The sequence below is a fragment of the Lampetra planeri genome, chromosome 5 (assembly GCF_965212315.1).
Source record: "Lampetra planeri chromosome 5, kcLamPlan1.2.h2, whole genome shotgun sequence".
NCBI classification, from domain to species: Eukaryota; Metazoa; Chordata; class Hyperoartia; order Petromyzontiformes; family Petromyzontidae; genus Lampetra; species Lampetra planeri.
The window spans coordinates 8302478-8321811 of NC_136111.1; the positions used below are offsets into that span (position 1 = coordinate 8302478).

Below are 19334 nucleotides of genomic sequence, written 5' to 3' on the forward strand. Positions count from 1 at the left end.
TGACTATATTTGTCTCTATCTCTCTGTGTCTCTCTTGTCCATCTGCATCTGTCTCTGTGACTGTCTCTGCCGCCTTTCGTTCCGAAAAAGCAAACTTTGGTCTTGAGGCGAGCAAGAAAGTAATTCACCCACGGCTACCATCCAGCCACCACTCCAGGTATAGCTTCTCTATCGCCTCGGACCGCGTGTACGGCAATGGAGACTCCTCAACAGCAAGCCTGGTCTCTTCGGTCAGTCGGCTCGCTGCCAAGGACCACCACCAAGAAGACCACCACCACCACCTGCCACATGGCCATACAGCCGCCAAAGTGCGGCGAACCGACAAACCGTCGGACGTGCGCAAGCAGATTCGGGTGAACACCGATGGCAGCATGACGGTGGAGATGAACGTGCGCCTCAATCTGGAGGAGGAGGAGACCGTGCGCTGGGTCACCAACATCAGCCGTGAGAAGAGCGGGGCCGAGCGCCGCGTGGGACAGACGGTCACCAACGAGGGCTACGGCACGGACGACAGCATCGGGCCAATGGGAGACGACGGCTCGGTCACCATTGCCTGCTGTGACGACGACGATGAAGTTGATGATGACGATGAGATGCAACGCAGGAGACGGTGCTTCGAAGGGAAGTGCCCACCAATGGAGAATCTGTTCGGGGTGAACGCGAAGCGGCAGGTGGTGGACGAACTGCAGAGGGCGGCTCTCCAGCAAGGCGGTGATGCGTACGAGGGGTGGCACAACGATCGCGCCGATGACGCTGAGTTTGACAATGATGGGAGGAGCTCTTCCTTCACGTCGAAGAACGAGCGCTTTTCCTTCTTCACGGTGGCTGAGGGAGAAGTGAAGGAGCGGCGGTTTGATTCATCGCCGATGATGAGCATGGCGCCAGCAGCGACAAACGTGTCGGCGATGGCAATGTGCAACGACGTGCTGGAGTACTGTACCACGAGCCGGTGCAGTACGCACAGCAGCTTCTGGTCGTCGGTCAGCTCTAGGCGGCAACCGCGCAAAGAAGGAGCTGACAGAGGAAGTGGAGTAGGAGGTGAAGAAGAAGAGGAAAGAGAAGCAATGGAGCTGCGTGGGGAGGTGGTCGGTTCTGATGGAATCTCTTGTGTTGATGACGATGGTGGTGGTGGCGGCGGTGGTGCTTGTGGCGGCAATGGTGGTGATGGTGATAGTTGTGATGGTGGCGAAAGCAGTGATGTCGGTAGGGGAAATGAAGGCGGTGCGGGGTCATTCCAAGGGTCCGAACGCCTTCCCAGTGGTGGCTCTGATGCCACGACCCTCGCCTCAGCTGGTGTGACCGGTGAGATGGACCCAGCGTCAGTGATGTCAGCTGAGCCAGAGCTGGACAGTGCGAGTGTAGCTGCAGATGGCGAGAGGGACTTGGGTGGCCATGTGTCTATCGATGGTGAGTTGACCCTCGTGCATGACCCTAGGGATATTCCATCATCCCTCATTTCCTCTCAGTCAAGGGACTCGCACCTTGGGGACAAAGCGGCGTGTGGATTGCTCTCCCGTAGCGAACGGCCCACAGTCATGAGTCCTGCGCTGTCAGCTACCTCCAAATCTAAAACACGGTCAAGAGGAGGAGGTGGTGGAGGAGGCGGAGAAAACATGATGCCCAGACCTAGCCCAAGTCCCAGTCTGAACTCCAGTCACCGCAGCCACCGCAGTCGTCGTTCGGCTGCGTCCACTGACCAGAAAGGGCGAGGAGAGCTCTTGGCAAATAATTGCCACCCTTCGCACAGAACGAGCAGCATCCGGGGGGTAAGTGATGACGGCGCATGCTCTACGGTGCAATGCGAGGACGGGGAGGTGGGGAAGGAAAATGACGACGACGATGGAGAATGTTCACATACTTCCCCCTGCAAGCTCAGCGATGCCGGAATTACCACACCAGCCACGAGGTCCGACAGAGGCCAAGCTCAAATGGCGACTCCAAGGATCGAGTGCCACAGCGGCAGTACGGGGGGGTCAAAGGCATCCTCACTGTTATCTGAGAGCATCTCCGCAAGACACTCTCAGACAAACCAAGAGGACGATGGGGAGAAGAGCTGCGATGGGCGGCGAAAAGCACCCTCTTCCCACAGCTCCGCGTGGTCAAAGAGCTACGAGGAAGGGTCTCCCGGCCCAGCGTCGCTGAAGGTCGTGTCAAGGCACAGCAAAAGCGGCGTCAGTGGTACCATCAGCAGGGCTGCTTCTTCCGTATCCTCCGCTGATGGTCCCTCGCTGGTCCCCGTTCCCCCTCATGGGAGGGGGAGCCGCAGCTCGCATGCTCAGACCGCGGGGAGCAGCAGACGCGACCGGTTACGTGTCACCTCCCGCAACGGTTCCTCGATGGCAACGGCGCCTGCGCGCTCACTCAAGGTATCAGGGAGGGAAGACAGGAGCAGAGCATCATCAGATGGATCCAAGTCGAGGCCGGCTTCCTTGGGCTCCAATTCGAGGTCGGAGCTGGATGGAAATGCAGGCACCGCTGGCACGAGGCGATCCCGGGATTCGGGATCGGTGAACGAGATTGAACGCACTGACTCCCAGCTTAGCGAGGCGCTCGTTTCGCAACTCACAGACCTCCCCGAGGAGTCTCCGGAAGACGTTGTCCGCAAATGGCTAACGAGGATTCCGTCAAGAGCCAGCACGATTCAGGATGATTTCTTCACAGACTTAGATTTGATTCCGGAGGAAGAGCATGGTGGCGGTGCTGCTGTTGCTGATGCCGATGCTGGAGCAGAGCACGAAGGTGACCTGGGACACAACGCCACACCTTTCGAGAGCAATGGAGAAACGGGCATGCTATTGCAACCGCCAAGTGACGATCAAGACGAGAGATCTGCTTCCGAGACACAGGCAGAGGAGAACAGAGATTGGAGTGTGCTCCACGATTCCGGAAATTGCAGGCATTCGTCAGAGAAGGAAAATGGCATTAGGCATGTTAGTGAGCAGCAACTTCGCCTCAACAAAAAACTCTTCCGGCTTCTCAAGCAGCTGTTCAGGAATCAGCTGTCACATCCAGAGCTGAAGAAGTCGAACAGCATGCCCGAGTTAACGGATGAGTCTTGGGCGTTGCGCAACCAAAGCATTGCTATCAACATTGCGGTGTCACTACTGTCTTCCCTGGAGACAACTTCCAATGAGGACGAAGCCAGCACGCCGTTCGTTCCCCTCACCGACGTCGCTCAGCGCCTTCGGAAGTTGGGTCCCGGCAGCAGCGACAGGCACAGATCTCTAACCTCTGAGCAACTCCTGCACCTTCGGAAGCTACTCACTTCTCAGACACATGGGAGGCGCAAGCAGATGGAGTATTCGAGCGTGGCAGAGGGGCAGGTGGAGCCTGAAGAAAAGAAAGGGTCCACTTTGGTTGAGGAGAGTGGCGACTGCGGGAGGCCAGCAGTGTGCAACGATAACGGCTACGGCTCCAACAACGGGAACAAGAATGGAGATGGCGAGTCCAAGAAAGCCCTCGATGATGATGGTGATGGCCATCAAGAAGATGTGGTGGATGAGGAGGAAGAGGCTAACGAGGACGAAGGTTCCCATGTCTTTAACGGTGAAGCAAATGCAGACATGAATGGTTATGGTTCGAATGGAGAAGTTGACGATGCTGAAGGAGTCGTTTATGAAGAACAGAGTGAAGGTGATGAGGGGAAGCATGAAGATGATGAAGAAAGTGACGTGGCTGAAGATAAACGGAGGCTGGAAAATGGAGGTGATGACGTGGCGATGGAAATTAACGAAGATGTCTCGCAAGGAGGTGATGAAAAAGCTAGAGAAATGTGTGAAGCAGATGAGGACATCATTGCCGATGAGGCTCCTAAAGAGGAGGCTGGGATTGAGGAAATTGAAGAGGGTGGAGATGATGTTGAAGCAACAGGTGAGAGGGAAGTTGAGGCAGTAGAGGTGGTATCAGCAGCAGCAGAAGAAAAAGAGGAAATGGCGGTGGCAGATTGTAACAGTGCTGTTGCCAGTGAGGGTACAGCTGTTGATGAAGGTACGGAGGATGGGAGCGATTGTGAGGATGATGCGGCAGAAAACGGTGACGAGGGCGAAGATGTGAGCATAAAAGACCCTCATTCGGAGCACACGGTTGGGGAGGTAGCTGAGGGTGAAGCAGATGAGATGGGGGCGGAAAATGACGTTCAAAACGAGGCGGAGGTGGAAATGAACGACAACACCTCACAAGCCAATGGTAAAACAGAGGACGGGGAGTCGGAGGCATGTGACTTTGAACAAAATGCAAAAGATGACGAGGCAACTGAGAAGGAGATGTCGCCTGATGAGATGGGGGAAGACGTTGATGACGTTGAAGCAAACAGTGGAAAAGACGGTGGGGAAGAGGAGTGTACAGCAGAGGATGAATTGGCGCCTGTCAATGGAGGTGAAGATAAACATGAAGAAGTAGATGAAGAGGGATATGCAGGTACTGGAGGAGAAGATGATATCGCAGATGAAGTGGATGAGAATGTCGAAGATGAGGTAGGAGGTGAACACGATGACTTGGAGCAGGATGCCGATCCCAACAACACATCATGTGTAGACGAAGAACAAGATGAACAAGTATATCGAGAAGATGAACTGGAGGAAGAAGAAGAAACTAAGGAACAACCAGAAGCACAAGAACATCAGGAAGAAGTGGAACAAGAAGATGGTCAACAAGTGCAGGAACATGAGGAAGATATACAACAAGTTGAGATACAAGAAGAATCTCAACCAGAAGACCAAGAAGAAGAAAAACATCAACAACAAATAGAAGAGGAACGACAACAAGAAGAACATGGTGAGGAAGCAGAACAGGAAGAACATCAAGAGGAATCAAAAGAAGTTGAATTAGAAGATCTCGAAGAAGCAGAAGAAGAAGATCAACAAGAAAATATTCATGAAGGAGCCGAACAAGAGCTGCAAGAAGAACAAGAACTGGAAAAAGCAAAACAAGAATGGGATGATCAAGGAGAAGAACACGAAGTTCAAGAAGAAGAGAAACAGCAACAAGAAGAAATTCATGAAGAAGCAGATGGAGAAGAAAATCAGGAAGAAGAGGACACAGAAATTCCTGATGCTGAAGACACGGGCGAGTGTGGTGAGATGCGTTCTAAATCGGAATCATGTCCAGTTGATAATGAGGATGGTGCAAATGAAGATTCTGGTGGAGATGCCAGTAAGTCAAGTTGCTCAGAAGATGCATTTAACAACGACAATGCAGAGGATGCAGTCGAGGAGAAGGCTGCTCCAGAAACTAGCCTCGATAATGACGAACAGATGGCCACGGAGAATGAGGAGCAAGTGGAAATGAATGACGAGAGCAGCATCCATGACGAGTTGAGTGAGAGTGATGCTGAAAACGCCTCTCGTCCAGAGTCTGCAGGGCCTGGCACGCCCACACTCCAGGAGGAGGATGGAAACCAGGAGGATGGGAAGGAGGAGGTCGATAATATCGTCCAAGAGACATCAACATCGGCGAGTGACTCAGAGAAGGCTCACAGCGACCACGGCGAAGAGAGCGCAGACGGTGACTCTTCCACCGAGGCAGAGGGGGACCTTGAAGATGCGTGCACTTCAGTAACGGCAGTCGAAGAGCTGCAATGTGAGTCATCGACACTGCAGCCTCGTGATGCTGGGAGGTGTAGAGACGTGGGGACTCAGGTGAGCCTGGATGAGGATGAGGCTTCTGGGAGGTGGAGGCGCCTGGCCTCTTCACGTGCATTGGGTGGAGGACGAGGAGGCAGCACCGTTCTGACGCCTCCTACTCCCGACATTGCATCCCGCGTCTGCTGGAGCAGAAATGAGAGCACCGATATGCCGCATGAACACGAAGTCGTGGAAAACCCGGAGCGAACGCTGAAGAATCAGCAGCCGACGGACGTCCTGTCAGCCGCGGAAGACAGTGACCCGCAATGGATCGTCAGCGAGAATTACCTGCGGCGACGTGCCTTGCCTCAACAGTGCGTCGCAGAGCTGGACACGACCTCGGGAGAAACCTCGGATGAAGCCAAATACCTGAGGCTCAATCGACCGCTCCAGATGGATGACATCTCCTCCAGTGAATTAGAGGACACACTCAGCCCTGAGCCGTGCTGTAACTTCTACCGGGAGCCGCACGGCACCGACTCAGATCCCTTCCCGAGTGACGCGTGCAGTTTTGACAGCCTGAAGGCGGCAAAACTTCCCGCAGGGGAGAAAACGGCCTCAGCTTCAACTGAACACCTAGGCAGCGTTCGCTCGGAGACTGCAGCTGCAGAGAAGTTTGTGGAAGCGACGGACAGACGTGCCTCCTTGATGAGTGAAACAGCAGAGGCGGGCAGTGATGAAGGCAGGAGCCTGGCGGCTTGCGGCAACTACTGCACCATCCTCACAGCTCTGCAGACGGACGAAGGGAGGCTCTTTTCGCCCTACAGAAAGGTGTTTGACCCGAGTGACCCCTGGGTGGTGCATTTGGTCTGCTCCCTGGAGCGGCAGTGCATGGCCCAGTGGCTCAATGTGCTGGAGGACGCAAAGACTCGATGGGGCATGGAGGGCGAGGAGATCAACGAGATCATCCTGGAGGTGAAGCGAGATGCACAGAGGCGTATCAGACGCGGCATCTTGGCGGAGCTTGAGAAAATCAAGATCAGCATCGTGGGGAAGGTGCCACAAAAAGTCGGCGGTTCAATGGTGGAGAGCGTCGCATCAAGGATGTTGAGGAAGAGCTCGCCTGGAATTCTGGAGGCACAGTCGCGGAATCTAGCCCACGTGATTGCGGAGCTGAATCAAAAACAAGGTCACAACAACAATGACAACAACAATGGCAACGGAAAGAGTGTGAGTATCGAAGGTGCCCCGTCTACTCTGAGGGTGACTGAAGAAAATGTGTACGCGACATTCCAGATCCCCCAGATTATAAAGGAGTTTGACCTAAAGTTGATTCTTAACGCTGATGCCGCAGCGCCAGGGGGAGATGGGGACCTGGATGACAACAATGGAAACCCAGGCAATGCCGATCAGGAGGATGAAGGTCACGAACTCTTGTCTCAAGGGAATGTGTCTACAGCACTCAACGGTGAGTCTCTCGTCGGCACTGATGCGGAATTTGCCGACAACGAAGCCACAGAGGGACAGAGTGAGTCGGCTTGTCAAGACTATGCGGATGGCAGCATCGAAACCGAAGAAGCGGAAAACTGCGTCAATGAGGTTGCAGGAGACGAAGAGGTTGAAGCTGCAGCTCACATCAATGGAGAGGAAGTTTTGGAAGCAGGGGAATGTGAAGGTAGCCTTCCGGAAAGTGCCACAGAAAATGATAATGATCGCGACAATGACGGTGATGACAGTGATGGAGCTAGGGAAGAAACGGCAATTAAAGAAGCGGAGGCCGGTGGTGAAAATGCTGAAGCGGATTTGACTCTGGAGGATGAACTTCCCGAAGACTCTGAACAGGATCCACAAATGGAAGCATGCGAAGATTGTGAGGAAGAGGTGCAGCCAGAGAGTAGTGAAGTTAATGATGGCGACGAGAAAGAGGAGGGTGGTTCTGGAGAAAGTGACGAAGAATATGCAGGGGAAGTTGCAGTGCTGAACAGAGATGAACTGGACATGGCGAATGGCGGTGTTGAAGATGGAGAGGATGGTAATAGTGATGCAGGGAGTGGTGTTGGGCAGGAAAATGCAGATGACGACGTCAAGGAGGGAGACGAAGTAGAACCACAAAGTGAACACGGAGCTGCAAGTGACCAGGCAGACGGCAGTGAAGACGCAGACATGAGTCAGGGTGATCACGCGAAGGAAAGTGAAGCAGGGGAGGACGATGTGAGTCAGGAAATGGTGCGTGAAAAAGATGCCACAGATGACGACGACAACGAGGTGGAAAATGGTTCAGGAGAACAAGTCGAAGAGGGCGAGGAGGAGGACGTTGACGGGAGTGGCGGTGACAGTGGCGAGGGAGGTGCATCGAATCAGGATGTACTGGATTCACAAAGCGGTGCTGAGGAAGAAGGCGGCGGAGGTGATGATGAAGTTGGGGAAAATGTCAGCGGGGATGAGGGTGATGCAGAGCATGCGCAGAAAGAGGCAGATAATGGAATTGCTGAAGCTCAGGGTGAAGAAGAACACATAGACACAGATGACGCTCTGGAGCAGGAAGATGCCAACGAAGGTGGTGATGACTGTGAGGTTACTGGAGACGAAGGTGGCGAAGAGGAGGTGGGAACCAATGCCAAAGAAGAAGGAGATGAGGAGGCAGCGATGTCGGACGAAGTCTCGCAAAACGGCAGCGCGCCTGAAGAGGAAGATTTGCAAAATTGCGACCAAGATGACGACATGAGTGGTAGCTGTGAAGCCCCCAAGGAGAACGGGGTAGACGAACAAGAGGGGGGGGAAGATGAGGGCGAAGCAGCAATCGGAGATGAGGAAGAGCCTGTAGCTGAAGACTGTGATGGTAGCATTGGCAACGATGGGGACCATGATGTCGCTGAAAACAAGGGGGTTGGTGATGATGATGGACACGATGAGGGTGATGACGTGGAACCAGAGGGAGTTGAAGGGGATAATGTGGAAGACAATGAAGATGTAGGTGAAAATGTGGAGGAGAGTGATGCTGGTGCGAATCAGGCAGGTAACGAAGAAGACGCTGAAAAGGAAGACGATTTGCAACAGGATGAAGAGAACGCTGAGAGCATGGAGGATGTGGAGGCGGGGATGTCGAATGAAGAACCGCGGGAGGAGGACGGTGAGGCTGGTGTTAGCGTAACGTCTGATGAGGCTTGCGAGCAAAGTGAGGAAGTGCCGGAAGAGAACGAGGTGGTTGAGCACAACGGGGTGAGTGAATCCAACGGAGAATCGAGTCCCGTGGCGGAGGACGAGAATGCATTGCGAAACACAACAGACAATGACGGGAAGGAAGACAGCAGCAGAAATGGGGAGCAAGAAACTTCTTTAGAGGGCGAAAGCAAAGAGGGTGAAGACCAAAAAGTGGAGGCCGAGGAGGAGGAGGCCAACGAAGAAGACACCGACATTGGATCTTGTGACAGCAGCACGGCGGTGAAGGGTTCCAGCAGCTCGTCGCAGGGAGCGGAAGAGGCCGGAGCCGTGCATGCTGATGAATCGGAGGGGACAGTAGCTGCCTGCGGAGGAGCCGCGTGCGTGAGCGGGCGTGCGCGTCGTTCGAGGTTCTCGACGAAGAGCATCGCCGGAGAGGAGCAGTGCGCGGACGACATCGATGGCGATGATCTAGATTTCTGAGCTGCCCATTGCGTAGATGTCGGCGATGTTTCAGGTGACGTTCATGAGGTAAGGTGTGCCAAGCAATGGTGGAAGTCGCATCTCTTCTTTTTCTGCTTTTGAATGAATGGTCGAAGGAATGAACGGCCATGTTAACTTGAGTTATGAGTAGAACCCGATAGCATTGACACTAATCAGCACCACAGTGTAAGCCATGTATCTTGCAGAAACACTTAAGCATCAATTTAGCACGGACCCTAACCGAAATCCTATACGATTAATAGTAACATTACTCCAAACATTGGTTTTAGCCATGGTTATAACCATTACCCTAAGTATAAGTCTCACTACAATCTAAACATCATCCCCAAAATTTACCCGAACCGCAGTCCTAGCTTTGACCCTATCTATAACGTGAACCATCACATTAATTCCCAACCCATAATCCCACCCCAAACTGATCCTCACTCGACCCTAGCCCCACACCAACCCTAACATCAGCCCCAACACGAACCCCTCCCAATCCTAAGGCAACATCCAACGCCTTCTCACCCTGGCCCTAACCTGAACACAACACTATGTCTCCTTACACCAATCCTAACAAAATCCATAATCCCATCACTAACCCTGACCACAACTGTAGCTATACCATGACTTAAAACCTTGTTTATATGAATGTGTATTTTAAACATATGTATGTGAAACCCTAATGGAAAAAAATTGTGACCCAATAATTTTCAATCAGTCAGGCGTGCCATTGCAATGTTCCAATCGAATCGCAATGCATGGGAGCAGAGCTGGGCTGATCAATAATGTAAGTAACCAACTACTCTATCGATTATAATCGATAAAGTAATTGGTTACTTTCCAATTGCTCGATTATTGGTTACAATACTTGACCAATCGGATAATATTAAAAAAAACTGTTGGGAAAGTCTCACTTCTGTTCCCACGTGTGCCCTTGGATGGGAGGTGATGGGCGGGGCTTGGTGGCGTCATGAGAGCATTAACCGTGTCACGCTGGGTGTGGCTTTCCTACCTTCAGGTTGGCCATCATTTCTTAAGAGGCTCCAGTAATCAACCACAAAAGAGTAAGTAGATTACAACTCTCGCAGATTAATCAACTGAATCGGCGAATTGTCCCAGCCCAAACATGGAAGTGACGTCACTGGTGTTCCATAATGACACACTCGAATATAACTTTGAAGTCTCTTTTTTTCCTCATGTTTTAATTCATGTGGAACAGCCTGGGACACAGGATCTGGGTGTGCAGGTCCGAGAGAGACAGTTATTGGATTGTGTCTCACTCCAAGCGCTCTTTGCATGTTTCATTACTGCACAGGACCTCACATATCCACCCCGACCAAATAACGTCCTCACCAATGACAGTATATGTCCTGGTGTGTAACCCTTTTTATTTTTAGTGGATATTCACAAATTCGACCTTTTCACATATCCGCCTACACCTCAGTCCCCAGAGCAATTGTGCTCAGCTAGCTAAAGCAAATGTTCTGTAAACCGCGTATTATGTGAACCTGTATGCATCAAGAAACGCAACAAGCAAGAAAGACGTTTGAATGTAAAACTCTCAAATCCGGAGGGTATCCCTGCTGAAATGAGAAATGTGAGCGATGGCTCATCTCTGTTGGCGGTTCGAAACCAGTGGCAAAGTGGTTGTATTTGTGACCCAGAAGGGATGGTGGGCTGTTCTGACCTCTCCCCTCCACCCCAACCCACGACTTTCATGATTGGAGGTCGATCGTTCGGATATAAACTGAATGCCGCGCTGCTGATGTGAAATGTCTGAATGCTCGCATGCGAGCAATGTGTGTGGAATATGGTGTACTGTATTTGATTTGATTACTTGAATGTAAATCGCTTCATCTTATCCATTCGCGCGCAACGACACCGTGCACCGTTTGCATATTTCGCCACTATTATTAGCAAACATTGCCTCGGAACTGAAAACAAATCTAGCTCAGGATCATGTTCGAGGTAATGACTATTCCTCAGAGCAGACTCAATCCTCACTGCTTCTCCCCCCTCCTTCGTCTCGCTCCACTCCGGTTTACGCTCTCTCCGCTCCAGCAACCAAGGCCCTCTGTCAAAGCGGCCAGCTATCATTGCCGGCGTGAGAACTACTCCTCTGCTTTATTTTACTATACCTATGTGACTTTACACGAAAGAACCAAAGAGTATGGATCCCTGCAGTCACGAAAACTTCAAATCGAGATTACTCCACGACTCCCACCTGTTGTCTATAATTCCCTCCTGCAGCCATCCATGCTGTCAACTCCCCGCCCCTGTTCAAGTCCAAGACCATCCGCTTCTCCCCCTGTGTATGTGTGAAATATAAGACGGTTAAACATCAATCATGAGTAATGTATCCTTGCTTATGATTGATAACCCACTGCCGCCCCTGTCCACCCAGCACGACGAATGGGTGCACCGCAGTTGATCGGCAAGTTGCATGCGGTGGGGTGAAGTGGTGGGTATACCCACCACTTCCAGGATGTCTTGCCAGTGTGGAAGAGTAGGCCAAGATACACCTGAGAGGGGAGGCCCTTCTACCAGCAGTGACGCGAGCGAGCAATTGCAGGTCTGCGCCTTTACCTCTCCATAACCTTTGTTTGCACGAGTTTCAAAATTCTGCCTTTCCTCTTGGTTTCCCTGCTCTGAGGAAGGGCCGTCACCCGGAACGTCGCACGCTACGTCTGTTTCTGTTTACAGTGAGGCAGTGTTTGTTGTTGTTAATGAAGACGGCGGTGAAATGTCTTCACCCGCACGTTTTCACAGCACGGCGGTCGCAGCCCCGGAAAACCACGTACACACGTACATACATCAACACATTCACTCACTCACGTACATATGTGTATATATATGTGTACAGACGTGATTGTGGGTGACTTCTTGTGAAATAGATAAACAGACAAGGTTCTCTTTCGTTGCCAAACAAAAATAAAAACTACATTTCAGATCCCAGTGGCCAAGAAAAATCTCGGCCCGGCAGAATTTGAGCAGGAATACGCGAGTTACCCGGGGCATTTGATCGATGTGCTACTGCACACTGCTGATGAGACTCGCAGAAGACGAATCCAGCCCACACTTCGCCTGCGTAGATAGGCTGATGCTGGGAAATATTGATCAACGAAGCCCGAAGGCTGAGGAGGTGCATCTTATGATGAAGGGGTGCATCTTATGATGAAGGGGTGCATCTTATGATGAAGGGGTGCATTGTATTATCCACTTGAGTCGGATGTGTGTGTGCATGTTCGCGTGCCATGCTACGAACCCGGCGACCCGAGGTTCGATTCCTGCTCACGGCTACCGCCAGTGACGATTATCTGAATCGTTCCTGCGCCTCCACCTAGGTCGACTCGGCCTCAAGTGAGTACCCGGTATGGTGTGTAAACATCGTGTGCCGTGCCAGCAGCCATCGTAGGCGCTCGCTAGCAGCACTTGTCTGTTAAGGCTATACGGGGGATCTTTGTTTGCGTCTTATTTCCGGAATTTCTCTCTTAACTGGGGAATATGGTTTTGTTTAATTTGACATTTGGTCAACCAAACAGACCCCTATCAGTTTATTTGATACATATATACATATACTCATACACAGCTATGCGCTAATGCACTTTATATACAGAGTAGAGTAAGAGCTACCGACTTTTTCAATAAATTAATGCTCGGATGCAGCCGATAGTGAATTGTCTGAGTCTTTGCTCACAATGCCGTGTACAATCTGATGCCCGTTATCATAATAGTAAAGCACATGTATCGTCTATTTGTAGGTTTGTCATAAAATGTGTTATTCTGTTAGATGATGTGAAATCAATCAAAATTATCTTAATCAAATCAAGCCGCCGATAGTTCGATCTCGTGATGTGGAACGAGGATGCTGTATCCGATGAGACGGTGGTTCTGCAATGGATTTAGCGAGGGTTGTGTGTTGGATGTGACGAGATTTCTGGATCCAATGAGACGATGCTGTACTGGATGTGAAGGGTGTTCTGTATCAGCAATACAAGGTTTTTTTGCTTTCGCACAAAACAAGTTCACAATACAATAAAATAAGAAAAGCACAATTCAAAGCAGTCAAATTTAAACCGGTCTATCTGAAATGTATTTTCTTGTGAATCTAACCTGGCTCTGGTAATCAACAATTCATTGCATAGAACATATATTTTTACTCATCAGACAGTTATTTTACTTATCAGTAGACAAAGCACATGTATGCAAATACATTTCCGAATTAAAGGGACTATAGCGATGTAACCATGTTACGCACACCAACGATGCAATAAAATTGTAACCTTTACCAACGTGTTGCCAAGTGTGCCTCAAATATTGCCGGCTTTTACACTATGAGACCTCCATTACCAGTGGCAAAATATAGTAGTAGGTTTTTACCCTTTAAACTGGTACAAAACTGACACCTTTATACAAGGCATCATGTTTGCAATAACCACAACACAAGTAGTCAAAATGCAAACAAAAAAAAACAACTCTGTACGCCTTTTGGTGTCATCTGGTCCAACACCAATGGAGACTAGGCTCTAAGGAAAGCTGTTTCGGGTGTGGACCAATCAACTTCAAGGACAGTGCATATTATTATCATTATCAGAGTTGTTTTTTGTTTGCATTTTGACTACTTCTGTTGTGGTTATTGCAAACATGATGCCTTGTATAAAGGTGTCAGTTTTGTACCAGTATAAAGTGTAAAAACCTACTACTATATATTGCCGGCTTGTTTTCAATTGACGTGCCGCGTTTTGTATTTATTCGGAACGTCTCGCCGAGTCTCAAGAAATCGTTCATAGGAGAGAGATCCGACCGTGTGCATGAGGGAAGATGGATTGTGACATCGCAGGCCCATGAATGACGGGTGATGACATCCAGCAGTGGAGAGTGAAACAGCCAGATAATAAAAGTCACCCTTCTGGCAGAAGCTTGGGGCCAATTACAGTTGTACAGTGTTATTCGCGGTGATTTGCAACGATAATGTCGTAATTTAAACGAACAATGCTGCTGTAAATTGTGATTTACATTGTAGTATAATTTGGTCGCAGGGCAGTTTTCTGGCTGTGCCTAGCCGTGAGGTCAACGCAGTGTGACCTCCGTCCGTGCCGCTCAAAAAACGAAGTGTGCGCGTTGTGGGGGCGCTTGCAAATCGCTTTAAAATCTCTTTTCTCACCAACGAAGCTTAGGACTCAGGTGGAACACCCCAGGAAGCACCGCTCCTGTTTAATTGCGTTTATTTTGTTGTGCTTCCCCTGCACCGCCGATTTGCACGGTTGGCTACGTACGGTGCGAAAGAAGTTCAACGCACTTACGTAGCTACAAGAGAAGACCTTTGGGTTACGCATCTCTCGTAACGCCACCAGGGCTAGCGTGAATTCTAAGAGACATCGCGCGACTTTTTATTGGCTAAGACTGCCGAACAGGCTCGCGCATACGGGGGTAATGCTCATCCATTTGTCCAATGAAGACGGTGTTCCATCGTGTTTGTCCTACACTTGGCCATGCTGCATAACTCGACGTTCAGTGGATTTTCCTGCCAGTAGCTCAATGAGTGCTGTATTTCACCAGTGACGATGTTACCCTACAATGTCTAAATGTAGAGCTGGGTGGAGTACGGTTTGTAGAGCATCGGTGCTCTTCCTTGTTTTGAGAACCTGAGTTTCAGTCCTCATGGCCAGGGTCAATTCCACATCACCAACACCAGCACCAACACTAACAATGACGGCAACGCCACCATCGTCATCACCACTATGAAAGTCGCCGCCACCATTATTACGACCATTGTTACTCCCACTATCACCACCACTAACAAACAACGCCACCATCATAACCACCATTCCTCTCACCAAATAACCAAACCACTATATCACTACCACCACAATTCATCCCTCTAGGGTCACTACCTGTACCAGTCCAAAACATCATTCATCAACCGTGCAATATGTTTCATTGTTGCCTCTCCGATGTGTTTTCGGGTTGTTACCACGTGTTGTTCAGCACAACATTTGGCATATTCTCAGGTTTTTTCGGTAAAGTCACGTAGGTAAAACATTAAAAGTAAAACTTTACCGAAAAAACCTGAGAATATGAATCATTGCAGTCACGAAAGCTTCAAATCTAGAACATTTGGCATTTCGCGACACGTGCCTCGAGTTTCTCCAAGAACTGAACTGAATTGGATGCCGAGCAACGCGCGGTAGGACGTGGAAACACATCGGACCATGTCAACGGACAGCAGCAGCACCGTGGGTTTGATTATTGTGAAATGTTACGTCCAAACAGCATCAGATAAGTGTACTGTATAAGAGCTTTACGGATAAAGGCACAGTAATCCGATGGACTCCGAGTCATGACATTGCTGGGGACTCGAAGGGATGACCCCAAAGCTGCTTACCGAAATGCTTCATGCGCACTCAACATTACGCACAGAAATCGCACCTATTAAGAGCCGCACGAGGGGGGGGGGGGATGTAGCACCACGATGGCGAGATGTCAACTACCTTGCCTGGCATGCAGGAGGTTGTGGGTTCGATCCCGACCCTGACGCCTGCTGTAAATTTGGAGTTTGCGTATCTCTCCCCGTGGTCGCGTGGATTTTTCTCCTGGTCTGTGGCGCCACTCCCCAAACGCATGCAAAGAACCCCCCGTTACAGCCGACATAGGCTGTTGGGGCAGTTACTGCTAGCATAGTGTTAGCACTGAGAGGAATGATAGTGGTGCAGTGGACAGCGCACTGGCCTAGGAATCTGGCGACCTGGGTTGGATTCCCAGCCTCGGCAAACATCAGCGACGAGCAGAGCCGTCTATAGGGGGGTGCGGGGCCCGGGGCAAATGACACTGTGTGGGCCCTCCCCGGCGCCTTCAAACTAAACCGTCAGAATTATATCTGACATTGTGACGTCAAAGCGCAGGACCCCACCCCCAAAGCGCGGGGCCCGGGGCTCCCGCCACGAATCGCCGTACCAGAGGGACGGCTCTGGTGACGAGTGATACCAGCAACGGTTATGTGTCTTCCCTAGGTCGACTCAGCCTTATACCAGGGTCTATAATATGGTGCAGTGTGTAAATATCGGCACCGGGGAAGCAAAGACGGCCTTGAAGGGTGGTCACGAGAGTACATAAAGTACAACCATGCTCCTTCTACCATGCACAGACTTTTGGGGCAATGCCGACACGGTACAAGAGGGGGTGGGTGGCCAGAACAACGCCTGGCTGCCTTTGCCTCCCCAGTGTTGATCTTTACACACTGCACCATCTACTCATTTGAGGCTGAAGTGACCTAGGGGAGGCCCATGACCAGTTCAATTCATTAGTGTTATTGGTCGTGAGCACGAGTCAAACTCAGGACACTGAGTCAGAGCCGGCCCAGCCACTAAGCGACCCTTGTAATTGCAAAGGGCCCCGTGGCCAGCAGAGGGCCCCCTAGAGTCACTGCTAGCTAGTGGGTGAAAAAAATCATACATCAAAGGGGCCTCCAACCAAATTTTGCTTAGGGCCCCCAAAGGTCTAGGGCCGGTTCTGCACTGAGTTCATAGCGTAGTGCGGTTACCACTGCAAAGATCCCCTGTATTGCCTTAAAGAGACAATTCTGGCAAGTTCTGTAAGCGAGCACCTATGAAAGCAGGCACGGCACATGCTGGGCTGGGTGGCCATCACCACACCACACAAACACTCACATTCACTCATGAGTCAATTAGTAATCAAACAGTTTACAAAACAGCAGAGATGTTATCAATAAAAACCACATTAGTACTTTGAAAACAAATATATCAAGTGCATCGCAACTCTAGCCTTGTTTCAATGTAACATCAGAAGCAGCACAACAACCGGAGCAATTGAACAGAGTGACATAGCGTGGCTAGCATGGGACCTGGTGCAAGGAATTACATTTAACTATAAACTACATTTATTTTGCCAGGTAAGGCCCACTGGGCCATATAGATTTTTTTTCAGATGCGACCTCGCCACAAATAACAGCTCAACGCAATGGCTCACCATCATCATGTGCAAATTTATAGCAGCCAAATATTATTGTACTCTAAACGCGTGTTTATAAACGCGGAGGGAAAAACCGGAGCACCCGGAGAAAATCAACGGGACCACTGGGAGAGAGACCACGCAAACTCCAAATATACAGGAGTCAGGGTTGGGATAATAATTATATTTCTATAGCGCTTTCCATCAAGGATCTCAAAGCGCTGTAAAGGACCCAGCAGCAGCAGACATTCAGCATAACAACAATTATATAAATATATTTTAAGAATCCATTCACGAAATCAACTAAAAGTTTAGTAAGCGGAAGCATCTAAATAGCTTTGCAGACGCATTTAAAAACATGTCCACAGACTCAGAGATCGCTGATATCTCGTGGAAGAGTGTTCCATAGCCTGTTTGCTACACGGGAAAAAAAAATCTGGGTCACCCATAGACCGAAGCCTCGACTTGGGAATGCATAAAAGATCTGCATCCCCAGATCTTATGGGCCTTGAGGGGACATATAAATGATGCGGGCAGGGGCAAGATGGTTCACTGCTTTGTAAGTTAATAGGATTTCAAACTGTATTCAATGTGAAACTGGAAGCCAGTGCAGGGAGGCCAACACGGGCGTAATATGACGTGAAGGTATTCGGGTTAACACTCGAGAAGCCGCATTCTGAACATGCTGCAAATTGATCGGCACCTTCTTAGCCAGGTCAGGGAGTATAAGACATTCTAGATTTGAAGCTTTCGTGACTGTGTAGTGGTGATACGCGCTGGGTGTATATGTCGTGTGCCAGCGCGTATGTACGGGTGTGTGTGCGGTGACGCGCGCTGACGGGGAGGAGCAGGCGTCAGTGCGCGGGTGGGGGTAGTGCTGCTGATTGGCTGTGTGCCGGTGACGCGCCCAGAGGGAGTGATCGGGTAGCAGCGCGGTGTGATTGGTTGGGGAGTGGAAACACGCGCTGAGCGGAACCGGATCGTGGGGAGAGAGCGTGGGGATTGGGTAACTGAGGAGCGGTGCCGACGTTGAGGTCCGCATCCGCTCCGTCTCCCGGGAAGAAGGGGTATATAAGGTGATGCACAGAGGAGCAGGGGGCAGAAGTGGAACCATCTAAGAATGAAGAGGAAGGTGCAGAGATAGAGCCCGGAGAGGAGAGTAAGGGAGAGTAGAAGCTGAGTGATGTATAGTGTGTAGCCAGCGAGATAGAACGGTCTACACGAGCTGAGTAAGGTATAGTGTGTAGCCAGCGAGATAGAACGGTCTACACGAGCTGAGTAATGTATAGTGTGTAGCCAGCGAGATAGAACGGTCTACACGAGCTGAGTAATGTGTAGTGTGTAGCCAGCGAGAGAGAACGGTCTGCACGAGCCGAGTATGCATACGGTGTAGCCAGCGAGAGAGGAAGGTCTGCACGAGCCGAGTATGCATACGGTGTAGCCAGCGAGAGCGGGGCAAAGTCTACACGAGGCGAGTGGAGAGTGTAGCAGAGGCGCAGAGTCTACACGAGGCGAGAGAGGAGTGTAGCCGAGGCGCGGAGTCTACACGAGGCACAGAGAGCCGGCAGCACAGAATCCTGAGTCAAGAGAAGTGCAGTGTGAAGAAGAGAGGCCACGCGTTGTATTGTTACAAGTCAAGATTTAATAAAAGAAGTGTGTTCCCGTCAAGGAGTTTCCTGCCGTCATTTTTCAATACTTCATCTGGCGTCAGAAGTGAAACGGGCTTCCAAGTATGGAGACGAGGAAGACCCGTAGGACCCACGGGATTGACCGCGAGGAAGACCTGGACGACTCGGAGCCGCTGGTGGCGGGGGGTGAGGAAGAGGACTTGCCCACGCTGCAGGGTCCGTCGACGGCGCCGGCCGAGCGACCGGGGACAGACGCCGGGCTTCGTGAGGCGCACTCCCGACTGGCGGAGCTGCTGCTCGCCGCCGCGTCCATCTTGGCGGAGATCAGCTCGTCGGGAGGAGCGGGGACGGTGGGGGACATTTTACAAGGTCGCCCCGCAGATTCCCGCCAAAACGAATGGGGGATTCCCGCCATTGCGCCTGGGCCTACTTTTGGCGGGAACGGCGAGCGCCACGTGGTGGTGGGTTCCCAAGCGCGCGCATCGACGTCATCAGCGCGCGAGGGGGTCCGCCATCTTACGTCTGCTGC

At 50.9% G+C, this 19334-nt stretch overlaps 1 protein-coding gene across 1 annotated transcript; it reads left to right on the plus strand.

The window, feature by feature from the left end:
* The first annotated feature begins 293 nt into the window (after window positions 1–293).
* Window positions 294–13497, plus strand: LOC144718782 (uncharacterized). The gene has a single exon (XM_078594313.1). The coding sequence runs from the start codon at window positions 372–374 to the stop codon at window positions 9201–9203; it is 8832 nt and encodes a 2943-aa protein (XP_078450439.1). The 5' UTR covers window positions 294–371; the 3' UTR covers window positions 9204–13497.
* Window positions 13498–19334: the final 5837 nt, after the last annotated feature.